This window comes from Coregonus lavaretus (genome assembly GCF_964263955.1).
Source record: "Coregonus lavaretus genome assembly, contig: HAP1_SCAFFOLD_550, whole genome shotgun sequence".
NCBI lineage: Eukaryota > Metazoa > Chordata > Actinopteri > Salmoniformes > Salmonidae > Coregonus > Coregonus lavaretus.
Window position 1 is genome coordinate 147,260 of NW_028162133.1, and position 18,720 is coordinate 165,979.

Genomic DNA, 18,720 nt, shown 5'->3' on the forward strand with positions numbered 1-18,720 from the left:
GGACGTGTCTGACCTGTGTTTGTATTTGGTGTTGGGAGAAGAGACCCTGAACAGCCATCAGTGTGTTGTTGCGTTAGGGAGAGTGGTCCCGGAGAGGTGAGGAGGAGGAGGGTTCACCGTCAGAGCCTTCACCATCACCATCACCACAAGCCATCTGAAAAGGGAAGGCAACATCCTGAGTGTCATTATTACTCATAAATCTAGAACACATATGGCTAGTTTCTCATTATTACTGATGAATCTAGAACACATATGGCTAGTTTCTCATTATTACTGATAAATCTAGAACACATATGGCTAGTTTCTCATTATTACTGATAAATCTAGAACACATATGGCTAGTTTCTCGGACCCAGACTAAGATTATTCCTGGACCACAACACACTGTCTGTGTCCAAAATGGCACCCTATTCCCTATATAGTGCACTACTTTTGACCAGAGCCCTGTGGATCCTGGTCAAAAGTAGTGCACTATATATTTAATAGTGTGCCATTCCAGACGCAGGACACTTACTTTTTCTTCCAGAACTAGGCTGAATCTGGCTCTGGGGAAGCGACCCTGATCTGTAATGCCTGTTAAGGACCTGCTGGAGGCTGTCCATCTCAACCCTTTCCTCCGCTTTGTTCATCTCCAACAGGGTCAAACATACAGGAAGCCATGGGGGTCATACGGGCGCCCGAAGGGGGGGGGGGGGGGGGGGGGGCGGGGGGGGCAGCCCCACCACCGCCCATCCCTGACATACCCCAGACTGCCGCCTCCAGGCAGTCAGAAAGAAAAGATCCCAGACTACAGCCTACTCTTTAAACCCCCAAAAGCCTGGGGTCCCACCTTCCTCTGTGTGTGTGTGTGTGTGTGTGTGTGTGTGTGTGTGTGTGTGTGTGTGTGTGTGTGTGTGCGTGTGCGTGCAGCTTTCATCATTGTGTCCAGACAGATCTGCATGGCGGCGAGGCTTGCATCCTTCTCACTGTTCTGGGAATCTGAGGTGCTTCACCATGTTTGTCAGCTCAAGGATTCTTCAATACACACACACACACACATGGGCATATATACACACACACACACACTTTTCAGATCATTTAGGCACCTCACAACAAGAAAAATAGACCCTCAACCTCTTCTGTTTCCTGTGCTAGGAACCTCTAGGAATGACTTGGAAAGATTAGAGTGTTGTATCTCGTGAGATCAAATCAAATCTAATTTTATTGGCCACATGCGCCGAATACAACAGGTGCAGACATTACAGTGAAATGCTTACTTACAAGCCCTTAACCAACAGTGCATTTCTTTTTAACAAAAAAGTAAAATAAAACAACAACAAAAAAAGTGTTGAGAAAAAAAGAGCAGAAGTAAAATAAAATAACAGTAGGGAGGCTATATATACAGGGGGGTACCGGTGCAGAGTCAATGTGCGGAGGGCACCGGCTAGTTGAGGTAGTTGAGGTAATATTTACATGTGGGTAGAGTTAAAGTGACCATGCATAAATAATTAACAGAGTAGCAGCAGCGTAAAAGGATGGGGTGGGGGGGAAGTGCAAATAGTCCGGGTAGCCATGATTAGCTGTTCAGGAGTCTTATGGCTTGGGGGTAGAAGCTGTTGAGGAGTCTTTTGGACCTAGACTTGGCACTCCGGTACCGCTTGCCGTGCGGTAGCAGAGAGAACAGTCTATGACCAGGGTGGCTGGAGTCTTTGACAATTTTTTGGGCCTTCCTCTGACACCGCCTGGTATATACACTACCAGTCAAAAGTCTGGACACACCTACTCATTTGAGGGGTTTTCTTTATTTTTTACTATTTTGTACATTGTAGAATAATAGTGAAGACATCAATGTAGAAAATAGTAAAAAAATAAAGAAAAACCCTTAAATGAGTAGGTGTGTCAAAACATTTGACTGATACTGTATGTAAATTAGATATTTCTGTATTTAATTTTCAATCAATGTGCAATTTTATTTAATTTAATTTTGTACATGTTTTCACTTTGTCAGTATGGGGTATTGTGTGTAGATGGGTGAGAAAAATAAATCAATTTAATCAAGTTTGAATTCAGGCTGTAACACAACAAAATGTGGAATAAGTCAAGGGGTATGAATAATTTATGCCTAACTTTGATATAGATCTCTCTGTTCAACATCACTTACCCTTCAATTTGTTGACCAGTTGTCTGGGACAGGGATGTTGTTTCGATGTGCCAATTCATAGGCAAGTTCTCTGCATTTGAGGCTACTAAGCCCATGAAACTGATCTGTGAGATTCTTGATATATTTAGACAAGACCTTGTGTTCCTCTGCTACTCTGTCATATATATTTAGATAAGACCTTGTGTTCCTCTGCTACTCTGTCATATATATTTAGATAAGACCTTGTGTTCCTCTGCTACTCTGTCATATATATTTAGATAAGACCTTGTGTTCCTCTTCTACTCTGTCATATATATTTAGATAAGACCTTGTGTTCCTCTTCTACTCTGTCATATATATTTAGATAAGACCTTGTGTTCCTCTGCTACTCTGTCATATATATTTAGATAAGACCTTGTGTTCCTTTTCTACTCTGTCATATATATTTAGATAAGACCTTGTGTTCCTCTGCTACTCTGTCATATATATTTAGATAAGACCTTGTGTTCCTCTTCTACTCTGTCATATATATTTAGATAAGACCTTGTGTTCCTCTGCTACTCTGTCATATATATTTAGATAAGACCTTGTGTTCCTCTGCTACTCTGTCATATATATTTAGATAAGACCTTGTGTTCCTCTTCTACTCTGTCATATATATTTAGATAAGACCTTGTGTTCCTCTGCTACTCTGTCATATATATTTAGATAAGACCTTGTGTTCCTCTTCTACTCTGTCATATATATTTAGATAAGACCTTGTGTTCCTCAGCTACTCTGTCATAGCCTCTCTTTAGCACAGGTACATGTTCATTTTCTTTATATCAGTGTACCTCTTCAGTGTTATTGAGTACATTTTCTTCATCCCTCGAATGGACTTCTTCCCTTCTATCACTTCCTTGGCTGCTCACTCAAGAACCTCAAGGGGGACTAGACCCCTGCTTGTTTTACGTTTGTATACACGGGGCATGATGATATCTGCTCTGTAACAATAAAAATGCACTATATCTTGAGTTCATTGCATGGCTAAAATATTATGCATATTATGCATAAAACGGACAAAATGTAATCATAATTTGAATGGGGTATGGTGGCCATTGGATCAACTTACAGGTACAAGGATGCACTGTCATTTTAGGGTTAGGACTTCCTATTGTAGCGTATAGACACCCCAACTGATGGACAAAACAATCTTAAAAGTATTTACTTTGGTTTAGATGCATCATGAAACACAATAAATTAATTTGACTTTTGTGAAAATCTGCTTGCCACTTTTTCCATGTGGTTTTGTCCTTCACTCCATGAAATGATGACCTCTTCCTAAATATTTGACCACATTATTCATTTTTTTAAATGGTTTCATAGAAACAAGGGGTGGATCAACTAACCCCACTCCCCCCATAGGTTTGTAAGAAAACAGAAAACAGACCCAATGTTTGTAGTTTTGAAGTTGTGACCCATTGGTTTTTAATTAGGAAAAAGCCTCTGTTCTGTTGTTCCCATTGAGGACAAGATGGATTCTGCCTGTACCGATTAAGCTTCAAAACCATGGAGCTCACTTTGAACTCGGACGGTCTCATGTTTTTGACACCGAGCACTAAACACGGTCCTCGCTGTCTACAAGCAGATCAGAGTAATCCTTACTACAGCATTACTCAACGATGTTCCCAGCCGTTTACACATGACATAAGCCAAGTGTTTCAGCCTCAGCTGTGTTCAGCTCTATCCTGATGGATGCCTCAGACGCAGACCGGGGGCACCTCAGACCATCCGTCCCCAGTGAGGAAGCACCGAGCTGGGGGGAGCAGAGTGACCCCCCCCTGACTCAGGACCCTTTGATCCTGGGCAGGGATGGATGGAGGGGATTCAGGGGGTGGAAGGGTGTAGGATGGAAGAGTAGAGGAGGAGAGGTGGGGTGCTTGTTTGATCCTAGGGTTCCTGGATGGTTTCTGCACAGTTTCTGGTGTGGGGTACTGTATGGAGAGAATATGGTCTGCTGGGGTTGTTGGAACGGGTTTGGTTGGGGGGTTTGTATATAGGGTCAGGAGGGGTGTGTAGAAGGAGGCTGGCAGGGTATTCAGAAGGGGCCTGGAGGGGTTTTCTGTCAAGGTTCCTGGAAGGGTTTTGATAGGTACTTATCAGGTTCCTGGCTGGTCTCTGGAGGGGGTATGGGTGGAACTTTGAGGAGGTCTGAATGGTTCCTGACGAGGTGCCACACTCACCTGTCAGCGAAGGTCCTGATTCTGGGTGAAGGATGTTCCGTAGGGAGGATGCCTGGCGCCACAGGGCCTTAACATGGGCCTGCTCATGACCCTTGTCTGGGAGGGAGATAGGGCACACGGGTGGGGGTCAGGGTGGGGGTGAGAGTTGTTATCCAACAGATCTACTCATATTACCATGAGCAACAGTCACACCAGGTGCCCCTAGCTCTATTGTTATTCCAAACAGACCATTCTGTACCTGCACACAGCACAGTAACACTGTTCTCTTCCCTTGTATCAACAGACGTGGCTGTTTGCTAGAGCTTGCCAGAGTGTGTTTTCGCTGTTGCAAAAATGTCTTGCTCATTTTTCAGCCTTTGGAATGTTTTCACAGGAAACAACAGCTCAAAAATCATAACAAAGAAATTAACAAAGAATGAGAATGAATTTACAAAACAGGGTTTTGAATAGAATTCCCGCCCCATGTGAACTCCATGGGAAAGAGAGAAGTTGCTCAACGTGAGAGTCCACAGAGAGGGATAAGAAGCTGCTCAACGTGAGAGTCCACAGAGAGGGATAAGAAGTTGCTCAACGTGAGAGTCCACAGAGAGGGATAAGAAGCTGCTCAACGTGAGAGTCCACAGAGAGGGATAAGAAGTTGCTCAACGTGAGAGTCCACAGAGAGGGATAAGAAGTTGCTCAACGTGAGAGTCCACAGAGAGGGATAAGAAGTTGCTCAACGTGAGAGTCCACAGAGAGGGATAAGAAGTTGCTCAACGTGAGAGTCCACAGAGAGGGATAAGAAGTTGCTCAATGTGAGAGTCCACAGAGAGGGATTTATTTACCTTTATTTAACCAGGTAAACCAGTTGAGAACAAGTTCTCATTTACAACTGCGACCTGGCCAAGATAAAGCAAAGCAGTGCAATAAAAACAACAACAACACAGAGTTACATATGGGGTAAACAAAACATAAAGTAAAAAATACAACAGAAAATCTATATACAGCGTGTGCAAATGTAGTAAGTTATGGAGATAAGGCAATAAATAGGTCATAGTGCAAAATAGTTACAATTTCATATTAACACTGGAATGATAGATGTGCAAGAGATGATGTGCAAATAGAGATACTGGGGTTCAAATTAGCAAAAATAAATGACAACATGGGGATGAGGTAGTTGGGTGGGCTAATTTCAGAAAGGCTGTGTACAGGTGCAGTGATCGGTAAGTTGCTCTGACAACTGGCGCTTAAATTTAGTGAAGGAGATAAGAGTCTCCAGCTTCAGAGATTTTTGCAGTTCGTTCCAGTCATTGGCAGCAGAGAACTGGAAGGAATGGCGGCCAAAGGAGGTGTTGGCTTTGGGGATGACCAGTGAGATATACCTGCTTGAGCGCAGACTACGGCTGGGTGTTGCTGTGGTGACCAGTGATCTAAGATAAGACGGGGATTTGCCTAGCAGTGATTTATAGATGACCTGGACCCAGTGGGTTTGGCGACGAATATGTAGTGAGGGCCAGCCAACAAGAGCGTACAGGTCACAATGGTGGGTAGTATAAGGGGCTTTGGTGACAAAACAGATGGCACTGTGATAGACTACATCCAATTTGCTGAGTAGGGTGTTGGAGGCTATTTTGTAAATGACATCGCTGAAGTCAAGGATCGGTAGGATAGTCAGTTTTACGAGGGCATGTTTGGCAGCATGAGTGAAGGAGGCTTTGTTGCGAAATAGGAAGCCGATTCTAGATCTAACTTTTGATTGGACATGCTTAATGTGAGTCTGGAAGGAGAGTTTACAGTCTAACCAGACACCTAGGTATTTATAGTTGTCCACATACTCTAGGTCAGACCCGCCGAGAGTAGTGATTCTAGTTGGGTGGGCGGGTGCAAGCAGCGTTCGGTTGAAGAGCATGCATTTAGTTTTACTAGTGTTTAAGAGCAGTTGGCGGCCACGGAAGGAGTTTTGTATGGCATTGAAGCTCGTTTGGAGGTTTGTTAACACAGTGTCCAATGAAGGGCCAGATGTATACAAAATGGTGTCGTCTGCGTAGAGGTGGATCAGAGCGTCACCAGCAGCAAGAGCGACATCATTGATATACACAGAGAATAGAGTCGGCCCGAGAATTGAACCCTGTGGCACGCCCATAGAGACGACCAGAGGTCCAGACAACAGGCCCTCCGATTTGACACATTGAACTCTATCTGAGAAGTAGTTGGTGAACCAGGCGAGGCAGTCATTAGAGAAACCAAGGCTATTTAGTCTGCCAATAAGAATGCGGTGGTTGACAGAGTCGAAAGCCTTGGCCAGGTCGATGAAGACGGCTGCGCAGTACTGTCTTTTATCGATCGCGTTTATAATGTCGTTTAGGACCTTGAGCGTGGCTGAGGTGCACCCATGACCAGCTCGGAAACCGGATTGCATAGCGGAGAAGGTATGGTGGGATTCGAAATGGTCGGTGATCTGTTTGTTAACTTGGCTTTCAAAAACTTTCGAAGGGCAGGGAAGGATGGATATAGGTCTGTAACAGTTTGGATCTAGAGTGTCACCCCCTTTGAAGAGGGGGATGACCGCGGCAGCTTTCCAATCTCTGGGGATCTCAGACGTTACGAAAGAGAGGTTGAACAGGTTAGTAATAGGGGTTGCGACAATTTCGGCGGCTAATTTAAGAAAGAAAGGGTCCAGATTGTCTAGCCCAGCTGATCTGTAGGGGTCCAGATTTTTTAGCTCTCTCAGAACATCAGCTGTCTGAATTTGTGTGAAGGAGAAGCGGGGGGCAAGTTGCAGCGGAGGGTGCAGAGCTGGTGGCCGGGGTAGTGGTAGCCAGGTGGAAAGCATGGTCAGCCGTAGCAAAATGCTTGTTGAAATTCTCGATTATTGTAGATTTATCGGTGGTGACAGTGTTTCCTAGCCTCAGTGCAGTGGGCAGTTGGGAGGAGGTGCTCTTATTTTCCATGGACTTTACAGTGTCCCAAAACTTTTTGGAGTTAGTGCTACAGGATGAAAATTTCTGTTTGAAAAAGCTAGCCTTTGCTTTCCTAACTGATTGTGTATATTGGTTCTTGACTTCCCTAAAAAGTTGCATATCGCAGGGGCTGTTCGATGCTAATGCAGTACGCCACAGGATGTTTTTGTGCTGGTCAAGGGCAGTCAAGTCTAAGGAAAACCAGGGGCTATATCTGTTCTTAGTTCTGAATTTTTTGAATGGGGCATGCTTATTTAAGATTGAGAGGAAAGGACTTTTAAAGAACAACCAGGCATCCTCTACTGATGGAATGAGGTCAATTTCCATCCAGGATACCCGGGCCAGGTCAATTAGAAAGGCCTGCTCGCTAAAGTGTTTTAGGGAGTGTTTGACAGTGATGAGGGGTGGTCGTTTGATCGCGGACCCATTACGGACGCAGGCAATAAGGCAGTGATCGCCGAGATCCTGGTTGAACACAGCGGAGGTGTATTTAAAGGGTACATTTTTCAGGATGATATCTATGAGGGTGCCCATGTTTACAGATTTAGGGTTGTACCTGGTAGGTTCGTTGATAATTTGTGTGAGATTGAGGGCATCTAGTTTAGATTGTAGGTTGGCGGGGGTGTTAAGCATATCCCAGTTTAGGTCACCAAGCAGTACGAACTCTGAGGATAGATGGGGGGCAATCAGTTCACATATGGTGTCCAGGGCACAGCTCGGGGCTGAGGGGGGTCTGTAGCAAGCGGCAACAGTGAGAGACTTCTTTCTGGAAAGGTGGATTTTTAGAAGTAGAAGCTCAAACTGTTTGGGCACAGACCTGGATAGTATGATAGAGCTCTGCAGGCTATCTCTACAGTAGATTGCAACCCCACCCCCTTTGGCAGTTCTATCGAGACGGGAAATGTTGTAGTTGGGGAAGGACATTTCTGAATTTTTGGTAGCCTTCCTAAGCCAGGATTCAGACACTGCTAGAACATCAGGGTTGGCTGAGTGTGCTAACGCAGTGAATAACTCAAACTTAGGGAGGAGGCTTCGGATATTAACGTGCAAGAAACCAAGGCTTTTTACAATTACAGAAGTCAACAAATGATAACGCCTGGGTTAACCTCTACATCACCAGAGGAACAGAGGAGGAGTAGAATAAGGATACGGCTAAAGGCTTTAAGAACTGGTCTTCTAGTGCGTTGGGTACAGAGAAAAAAAGGGGCAGGTTTTCCGGGCGTTGTAGAATAGATTCAGGGCATTATGTACAGAAAAGGATATGGAAGGATAGGAGTACAGTGGAGGTAAACCTAAGCGTTGGGTAACGATGAAAGAGATAGCATCACTGGAGGCACCGATTGAGTCGGTCTCCGCGTGTATGGGGGGTGGGACAAAGGAGCTATCTAAGGCAGGTTTAGGTGGGCTGGGGGATCTACAGTGAAATAGTACAATAAGAAATAAGCGAAACAGCAATAAGCAAGGCATATTGACATGGGAGAGAGGCATAAAGCAATCACAGGTGTAATTCGAGAGAGCTAAGACAACAGCTGGTAATGGCGACAAAGTTTGGGCTGAGGCTAAACATAAACAGGATGCGGTACCGTATAAAGGAACAGTCCAGCAGGCATCAGCTGTATAGCTGAGTTATCATAAGGTCCGGTGAACAGCAATAGGATAGTTCAGAGGTAGTTCTGGGGCTGCTATAGCACTAGCGAGCAAGAGGCCACGGCTAGCGTGTGCTAGCGGGCCGGTGCTAGCAGATGGATCTTCGTGGTCGACGTCGTAACGGGAAGCCTGTTGTAACCACATCAGACGATTTCGTCGGCAGACCAAATCAAATCAAATCAAATCAAATCAAATTTTATTGGTCACATGCGCCGAATACAACAGGTGCAGACATTACAGTGAAATGCTTACTTACAGCCCTTAACCAACAGTGCATTTATTTTAAACAAAAAAAATAAAAATAAAACAACAACAAAAAAAGTGTTGAGAAAAAAAAAGAGCAGAAGTAAAATAAAGTGACAGTAGGGAGGCTATATATACAGGGGGGTACCGTTGCAGAGTCAATGTGCGGGGGCACCGGCTAGTTGAGGTAGTTGAGGTAATATCTACATGTGGGTAGAGTTATTAAAGTGATTATGCATAAATAATTAACAGAGTAGCAGCAGCGTAAAAAGGATGGGGTGGGGGGGCAGTGCAAATAGTCCGGGTAGCCATGATTAGCTGTTCAGGAGTCTTATGGCTTGGGGGTAGAAGCTGTTGAGAAGTCTTTTGGACCTAGACTTGGCACTCCGGTACCGCTTGCCGTGCGGTAGCAGAGAGAACAGTCTATGACTAGGGTGGCTGGAGTCTTTGACAATTTTGAGGGCCTTCCTCTGACACCGCCTGGTATAGAGGTCCTGGATGGCAGGAAGCTTTGCCCCAGTGATGTACTGGGCCGTACGCACTACCCTCTGTAGTGCCTTGCGGTCGGAGGCCAAGCAGTTGCCATACCAGGCGGTGATGCAACCAGTCAGGATGCTCTCGATGGTGCAGCTGTAAAAACATTTGAGGATCTGAGGACCCATGCCAAATCTTTTCAGTCTCCTGAGGGGGAATAGGCTTTGTCGTGCCCTCTTCACGACTGTCTTGGTGTGTTTGGACCATCAATCAATCAATCAATTTTATTTTATATAGCCCTTCTTACATCAGCTAATATCTCGAAGTGCTGTACAGAAACCCAGCCTAAAACCCCAAACAGCTAGTAATGCAGGTGTAGAAGCACGGTGGCTAGGAAAAACTCCCTAGAAAGGCAAAACCTAGGAAGAAACCTAGAGAGGAACCAGGCTATGAGGGGTGGCCAGTCCTCTTCTGGCTGTGCCGGGTGGAGATTATAACAGAACCATGCCAAGATGTTCAAAAATGTTCATAAGTGACAAGCATGGTCAAATAATAATCAGGAATAAATCTCAGTTGGCTTTTCATAGCCGATCATTAAGAGTTGAAAACAGCAGGTCTGGGACAGGTAGGGGTTCCATAACCGCAGGCAGAACAGTTTAAACTGGAATAGCAGCAAGGCCAGGCGGACTGGGGACAGCAAGGAGTCACCACGGCCGGTAGTCCCGACGTATGGTCCTAGGGCTCAGGTCTCTCAGTTGGCTTTTCATAGCCGATCATTAAGAGTTGAAAACAGCAGGTCTGGGACAGGTAGGGGTTTCGTAGCCGCAGGCAGAACAGTTGAAACTGGAATAGCAGCAAGGCCAGGCGGACTGGGGACAGCAAGGTGTCATCATGCCCGGTAGTCCTGACGTATGGTCCTAGGGCTCAGGTTCTCAGAGAGAAAGAGAGAACGAGAGAATTAGAGAGAGCATACTTAAATTCACACAGGACACTGGATAAGACAGGAGAAGTACTCCAGGTATAACCAACTAACCCCAGCCCCCCGACACATAAACTACTGCAGCATAAATACTGGAGGCTGAGACAGGAGCGGTCCGGAGACACTGTGGCCCCATCCGAAGAAACCCCCGGACAGGGCCAAACAGGAAGGATATAACCCCACCCACTCCGCCAAAGCACAGCCCCCGCACCACTAGAGGGATATCCCCAACCACCAACTTACAATCCTGAGACAAGGCCGAGTATAGCCCACAGAGGTCTCCACCACAGCACAAACCAAGGGGGGGGCGCCAACCCAGACAGGAAGATCACGTCAGTAACTCAACCCACTCAAGTGACGCACCCCTCCCAGGGACGGCATGAAAGAGCACCAGCAAGCCAGTGACTCAGCCCCTGCAACAGGGTTAGAGGCAGAGAACCCCAGTGGAGAGGGGAACCGGCCTGGCAGAGACAGCAAGGGCTGTTCGTTGCTCCAGCCTTTCCGTTCACCTTCACACTCCTGGGCCAGACTACACTCAATCATATGACCTACTGAAGAGATAAGTCTTCAGTAAAGACTTAAAGGTTGAGACCGAGTCTGCGTCTCTCACATGGGTAGGCAGACTGTTCCATAAAAATGGAGATCTATAGGAGAAAGCCCTGCCTCCCGCTGTTTGCTTAGAAATTCTAGGGACAATTAGGAGGCCTGCGTCTTGTGACCGTAGCGTACGTATTGGTATGTACGGCAGGACCAACTCGGAAAGATAGGTAGGAGCAAGCCCATGTAACGCTTTATAGGTTAACAGTAAAACCTTGAAATCAGCCCTTGCCTTAACAGGAAGCCAGTGTAGGGAAGCTAGCACTGGAGTAATATGATCAAATTTCTTGGTTCTAGTCAGGATTCTAGCAGCCGTATTTAGCACTAACTGAAGTTTATTTAGTGCTTTATCCGGGTAGCCGGAAAATAGAGCATTGCAGTAGTCTAACCTAGAAGTAACAAATGCATGGATTAATTTTTCTGCATCATTTTTGGACAGAAAATTTCTGATTTTTGCAATGTTACGTAGATGGAAAAAAGCTGTCCTTGAAACAGTCTTGATATGTTCGTCAAAAGAGAGATCAGGGTCAAGAGTAACGCCTAGGTCCTTCACAGTTTTATTTGAGACGACTTTACAACCATCAAGATGAATTGTCAGATTTAACAGAAGATCTCTTTGTTTCTTGGGACCTAGAACAAGCATCTCTGTTTTGTCCGAGTTTAAAAGTAAAAAGTTTTCAGCCATCCACTTCCTTATGTCTGAAACACAGGCTTCTAGCGAGGGCAATTTTGGGGCTTCACCATGCTTCATTGAAATGTACAGCTGTGTGTCATCCGCATAGCAGTGAAAGTTCGTTGGTGATGTGGACACCAAGGAACATGAAGCTCTCAACCTGTTCCACTACAGCCCCGTCGATGAGAATGGGGGCGTGCTCAGTCCTCTTTTTTTTCCTGTAGTCCACAATCATCTCCTTTGTCTTGGTCACGTTGAGGGAGAGGTTGTTGTCCTGGCACCACACGGCCAGATCTAAAAAAAAAAAAATATGCCATTTAGCAGACGCTTTTATCCAAAGCGACTTACAGTCATGCGTGCATACATTATTTATTTTTTTTGTGTATGGGTGGTCCCGGGGATCGAACCCACTACCTTGGCGTTATAAGCGCCGTGCTCTACCAGCTGAGCTACAGATCTCTGACCTAGGCTGTCTCATCATTGTCGGTGATCAGGCCTACCACTGTTGTGTCGTCGGCAAACTTAATGATGGTGTTGGAGTCGTGCCTGGCCATGCAGTCATGGGTGAACAGAGAGTACAGGAGGGGACTGAGCACGCACCCATGAGGGGCCCCAGTGTTGAGGATCAGTGTGGCAGATGTGTTGTTACCTACCCTTACCACCTGGGGGCGGCCCGTCAGGAAGTCCAGGATCCAGTTGCAGAGGGAGGTGTTTAGTCCCAGGATCCTTAGCTTAGTGATGAGCTTAGAGGGCACTATGGTGTTGAATGCTGAGCTGTAGTCAATGAATAGCATTCTCACGTAGGTGTTCCTCTTGTCCAGGTGGGAAAGGGCAGTGTGGAGTGCAATAGAGATTGCATCATCTGTGGATCTGTTGGGGCGGTATGCAAATTGGAGTGGGTCTAGGGTTTCTGGGATAATGCTGTTGATGTGAGCCATGACCAGCCTTTCAAAGCACTTCATAGCTACAGACGTCAGTGCTACGGGTCGGTAGTCATTTAGGCAGGTTATCTTAGAGTCCTTGGGCACGGGGACTATGGTGGTCTGCTTGAAACATGTTGGTATTACAGACTCAGTCAGGGTCATGTTGAAAATGTCAGTGAAGACACTTGCCAGTTGGTCAGCACATGCTCGGAGTACACGTCCTGGTAATCCGTCTGGCCCTGCGGCCTTGTGAATGTTGACCTGCTTAAAAGTCTTACTCACATCGGCTACGGAGAGTGTGATCACATAGTCATCCGGAACAGCTGGTGCTCTCATGCATGCTTCAGTGTTGCTTGCCTCGAAGCGAGCATAGAAGTGGTTTAGCTCGTATGGTAGGCTTGTGTCACTGGGCAGCTCGCGGCTGTGCTTCCCTTTGTAGTCTGTAATAGTTTTCAAGCCCTGCCACATCCGACGAGCGTCAGAGCCAGTGTAGTACGATTCAATCTTAGTCCTGTATTGACTCTTTGCCTGTTTGATGGTTCGTCGGAGGTCATAGCGGGATTTCTTATAAGCGTCCGGGTTAGAGTCCCGTTCCTTGAAAGCGGCAGCTCTACCCTTTAGCTCAGTGCGGATGTTTCCTGTAATCCATGGCTTCTGGTTGGGGTATGTACGTACGGTCACTGTGGGGACGACATCATCGATGCACTTATTGATGAAGCCAGTGATTGATGTGGTGTACTCCTCAATGCTGTCTGAAGAATCCCGGAACATGTCCAGTCTGTGCTAGCAAAACAGTCCTGTAGCTTAGCCTCTGCGTCATCTTGACCACTTTTTTATTAACCGAGTCACTGGTGCTTCCTGCTTTAGTTTTTGCTTATAAGCAGGAATCAGGAGGATAGAGTTATGGTCAGATTTGCCAAATGGAGGGCGAGGGAGAGCTTTGTATGCGTCTCTGTGTGTGGAGTAAAGGTGGTCTAGAGTTTTTTTTCCTCTGGTTGCACATTTAACATGCTGGTAGAAATTAGGTAGAACGGATTTAAGTTTCCCTGCATTAAAGTCTCCGGCCACTAGGAGCGCTGCATCTGGATGAGCGTTTTCCTGTTGATTAATGGCCTTGTACAACTCATTCAGTGCAATCTTAATGCCAGCATTGGTTTGTGGTGGTAAATAGACAGCTATGAAAAATATAGATGAAAACTCTCTTGGTAAATAGTGGGGTCTACAGCTTATCATAAGATACTCTACCTCAGGCGAGCAAAACCTCGAGACTTCCTTAGTATTTGATTTTGTGCACCAGCTGTTGTTTACAAATATACACAGATCGCCACCCCTTGTCTTACCGGAGTCAGCCGTTCTATCCTTCCGATGTATTGTATAGCCTGCTAGCTGAATGTTATCATTGTCGTCGTTCAGCCACGACTCGGTGAAACATAAGATATTACAGTTTTTAATGTCCCGTTGGTAGGATAACCGTAATCTTAAGTCGTCCAATTTATTTTCAAATGATTGAACGTTGGCTAGTAGGATTGATGGAAGAGGCAGTTTACTCGCTCGCCGTCGGATCCTTACAAGGCACCCCGATCTACGTCCACGATATCTCTGTCTCTTCCTCACGCGAATGACGGGGATTTGGGCCTTGTCGGGTGTTTGTATGATATCCTTCGCGGCCGCCTCGTTGAAGAAAAAATCTTCGTCCAATATGAGGTGAGTAATCGCTGTCCTGATATCCAGAAGCTCTTTTTGGTTATAAGAGACGATGGCAGAAACATTATGTACAAAATAAATTACAAATAACGCGGAAAAACACACATAATAGTACAATTGGTTAGAGGGCTGTAAAACGGCAGCCATCTTCTCCGGCGCTGTTGGATCGGCGGGTCTCCGTGTCAACACTAGGAGGTCCCGTCCGGTTGACAGAGAGGTAGATAGCCGGGAGATGGGCCTGGCTCAAGGCTAACTCAAGGCTGATTAGCCAACCACAAAACGTCCCTTTGGTTGCAGCTAGCTAGTAGCAATGAATCCAGTGTTAATGGTTCAGTGATTCCGGCAGAAAAACCGATATGTTCAAGGTCGATAATGCGCTGTTCAGACAGACTGGCCGAATAATAGTCCAGGCTAGAGCTGGCTGGCTGGTAGGAAGTGCAGGCCACGGCCACGGACAATGGTGAAGACCGCTAAACGGTGGCTAATAGCAAGTAGCTAGTTAGCAGGCTAGCGATGATCCGGTGTTAAGGTCCAGTGGTTCCGGCAGAAAATCCGATATGCTCTGGCTTGATAGCGCGATGTGCAGACTGGCCGACAATTGTCCAGGCTAGAGCTGGCTGGTAGGAAGTGCAGGCCACGGACAATTGTGAAGACCGCTAAACGGTGGCTAATAGCAAGTAACTAGTTAGCTGGCTAGCTGGCTAGTTTCAGCCAGAGGTTCTGGATAAAAATGTATGAAGAAACAACAGAATCCGTTCCACATTGGGTGAGGCTGGTTGCAGGAAAGTATATTTAGTTAAAGGATGGAAAGTGAGATTAAGAAATTTATACGAAAAAAGACACACAAAAAACAAAAAACTGGCTATTTACATAAAGGACACTACAGAAAACAAGACCGCACTGCTATGCCATCTTGGCTGTTGAGAATAATAAGAATTCTCAACAGAAGATAAGAAGTTGCTCAACGTGAGAGTCCACAGAGAGGGATAAGAAGTTGCTCAACGTGAGAGTCCACAGAGAGGGATAAGAAGTTGCTCAACGTGAGAGTCCACAGAGAGGGATAAGAAGTTGCTCAACGTGAGAGTCCACAGAGAGGGATAAGAAGTTGCTCAACATGAGAGTCCACAGAGAGGGATAAGAAGTTGCTCAGTGTGTGAGTCCACAGAGAGGGAGAAGAACCTGGATTTAGTTTTTCTGTATTTCTCTTTCTTCCTATTTTTACCCTAAAGCATGTAGTCTTCCCTTTTGACCCCTGGTTCTCCCCTTGTTCTCCCCTGGTTCTCCCTGGTTCTCCCCTGGTTCTCCCCTTGTTCTCCCCTGGTTCTCCCTGGTTCTCCCCTGGTTCTCCCCTGGTTCTCCCCGGTTCTCTCCGGTTCTTCCTGGTTCTCCAGTGCCTAATTCACACTATAAGGCCGACCTAAATTGCACTTTGCTGGCTTGGATATTTTCTTTTCACATTGTTCTTTCCAGCAACTATGGGGATTCGGCTTGGCTTAGTTAGGCCCTATAGTGTGATTCAGGCACAGGGTTCTCCCCTGTTTCTCCCCTGCTTTTCCCCTGGTTCTACGTGGTCTCCCCTGCTTTTCCCCTGGTTCTCCCTCAAACTTTCTGTCTGGTTCTCCCCTGGTTCTATCTGGTTCTACCCTGGTTCTTCCCTGGTTCTACCCTGATTATCCCTGGTTCTACCCCAGTTCGTCCCTGGTTCCCACTGGTTCTCCTCATTTCTCACCTGGTTCTCCTTCTGGTTTGCTCCTTGTTCTTCCAGGTTTTCCTCTGGTTGTCCACCTGGTTCTCCCCTGGTTCTCCTCTGGTTCCTCCCTTGTTTTGCCCTGGTTCTCCCTAGTTCTACCTGGTTCTCCCCTGGTTCTCCTCTGGTTCTCCCCTGATTCTTCTCTGGTTCTCCCCTGGTTCTCCCCTGGTTCTCCTCTGGTTCTCCCCTGATTCTCCTCTGGTTCTCCCCAGGTTCTCCCTGGTTCTCCTCTGGTTCTCTTCTGATTCTCCCAGGTTCTCCTCTGGTTCTCCCTAGTTCTATCTGGTTCTCCCTAGTTCTCCCTGGTTCTACCCCGGTTCTCCCTGGTTCTCCTTCTGCTCCAAGTCTTTGCTGGCGCTGCGCAGGCTATCCGTCAGGCCCTGATTGGCTGAGCCAGCCTGTTCCAGCTGTTCTCTGAGCAGGGTGTTCACCTGGCTGAGACCGACACACCTGGGAAACACAGGAACACATGACCTCCGGGCTGCGTCCCAAATGGCACCCTATACCCTACAGAGTGCACTACTTTCTCCACTGGAGAAATAATAGTCCACCCTATCCCCTACATAAATAGGGTGGAATGCAGTGGAGGCTGGTGGGAGGAGTTATAGGAGGATGGGCTCATTGCAATGGCTGGAATGGAATATTTGGAATGGACTGGTTTCCACATGTTAGATGTGTTTGGTACAGTTCCATTTATTCCATTCCAGCCATTACAATGAGCCCGTCCTCCTATAGCTCCTCTCACCAGCCTCCACTGGTGTAATGGGCCCTGGTCTAAAGTAGTGCACTATGTAGGGAATAGGGGCCCTGGTCTAAAGTAGTGCACTATGTAGGGAATAGGGGTCCTGGTCTAAAGTAGTGCACTATGTAGGGAATAGGGGTCCTGGTCTAAAGTAGTGCACTATGTAGGGAATAGGGGTCCTGGTCTAAAGTAGTGCACTATGTAGGGAATAGGGTGGCATTTGGGACGCATGCCTTTGTTACTACATGGCATGAAAAAGATGGCCAGCAATCACAAAGCACTGAACAGGCTGAGGAAGGCTTGATGGCTGTAACACGTGCATTATGTTTTGTTCGAGTGCTTTTCCATAACAGTCAGATTACTCAAGGCTACAGCACCGAAATACTCATTTACAGAACGTAGTAAGAGTTGAGCAAGACTTTGTTAGTTCATGGTCACCTGTCAACCAACCACTAACACCTCCCTCCCTACCTCCCTCCCTCCCTCCTCCTCCTAAAACCCTGCTGGCCTAAACCCAAATTCCATCAATGGCCAAGTTGGCACTGTCACCTGTCAACCAACCACTAACACCTCCCTCCCTCCCTCCCTCCCTCCCTCCCTCCCTCCTCCTCCTAAAACCCTGCTGTCCCCCACCCAAACTCCGTCAATGGCCAAGTTGGCAGCATCACCTGTCAACCCGAACACTAACAACCGCAACCCTGACTCCCCCCTCCTCCTCCTCCTCTTCTCCTCCTCTCCTCCCTCAACCCCTCCTCCCCCTCCCTTCTAAAACCCTGCTGTTCTCCACCCAAACTCCCTCAATCGTGTGGCCACTATATCACTCCTACATTTACTAGCTTATAAATCCCTGCCTGTGATCCACCCTTGCCAGCCACGCATACACATTAGAACATGCGTGACACTTTTATAAAGTCCATGTCAACTCCGTCCTAATTCCTACCAGATTGAGTTAGCTCCTAGAGTCATTTACAGAAATGTTTACATCACTCTCACGCTCTACGCCCTGTATGTCATAGCGAAGTGGGCCAACTCACTGTGTTTCCCTCCATGTTCTTAAAGGCCAACTCACTGTGTTTCCCTCCATGTTCTTAAAGGCCAACTCACTGTGTTTCCCTCCATGTTCTTAAAGGCCAACTCACTGTGTTTCCCTCCATGTTCTTAAAGGACAACTCACTGTGTTTCCCTCCATGTTCTTAAAGGCCAACTCACTATGTTTCCCTCCATGTTCTTAAAGGCCAACTCACTGTGTTTCCCTCCATGTTCTTAAAGGCCAACTCACTGTGTTTCCCTCCATGTTCTTAAAGGCCAACTCACTGTGTTTCCCTCCATGTTCTTAAAGGCCAACTCACTGTGTTTCCCTCCGTGTTCTTAAAGGCCAACTCACTGTGTTTCCCTCCATGTTCTTAAAGGCCAACTCACTGTGTTTCCCTCCGTGTTCTTAAAGGCCAACTCACTGTGTTTCCCTCCATGTTCTTAAAGGACAACTCACTGACTGTGTCCCGACCGACAATGATGCTGCATTTTCAGGCGGCATTTATAGGCAGGACATCAAAGTGTGCATGTCCTAAGGTACCCAAGGTACCTTTAAAATGCTGCCCTGTAAGGTGACTTCAAGGCACTGTCCCATGTATCCTTCGCCAGGGAGGTCATCCCATAACAACTTGCGACGCAACAATTTTCTTTTTACAATTCTGAATTGATGCCGGAC

At 46.6% G+C, this 18,720-nt stretch overlaps 1 protein-coding gene across 1 annotated transcript in view; it reads right to left on the bottom strand.

The window, feature by feature from the left end:
• Window positions 1–16,242, bottom strand: part of LOC311116505 (sushi, nidogen and EGF-like domain-containing protein 1) — a gene marked incomplete at its 5' end in the record, with an annotated part of 43,531 nt that extends 27,289 nt beyond the window's left edge. Inside the window, 2 exons of the mRNA XM_084191593.1 lie at window positions 4,342–4,437; window positions 16,164–16,242. Coding sequence (XP_084047719.1) covers window positions 4,342–4,437; window positions 16,164–16,242 — 175 coding nt within the window. The remainder of the gene's footprint in view (window positions 1–4,341; window positions 4,438–16,163) is intronic.
• Window positions 16,243–18,720: the final 2,478 nt, after the last annotated feature.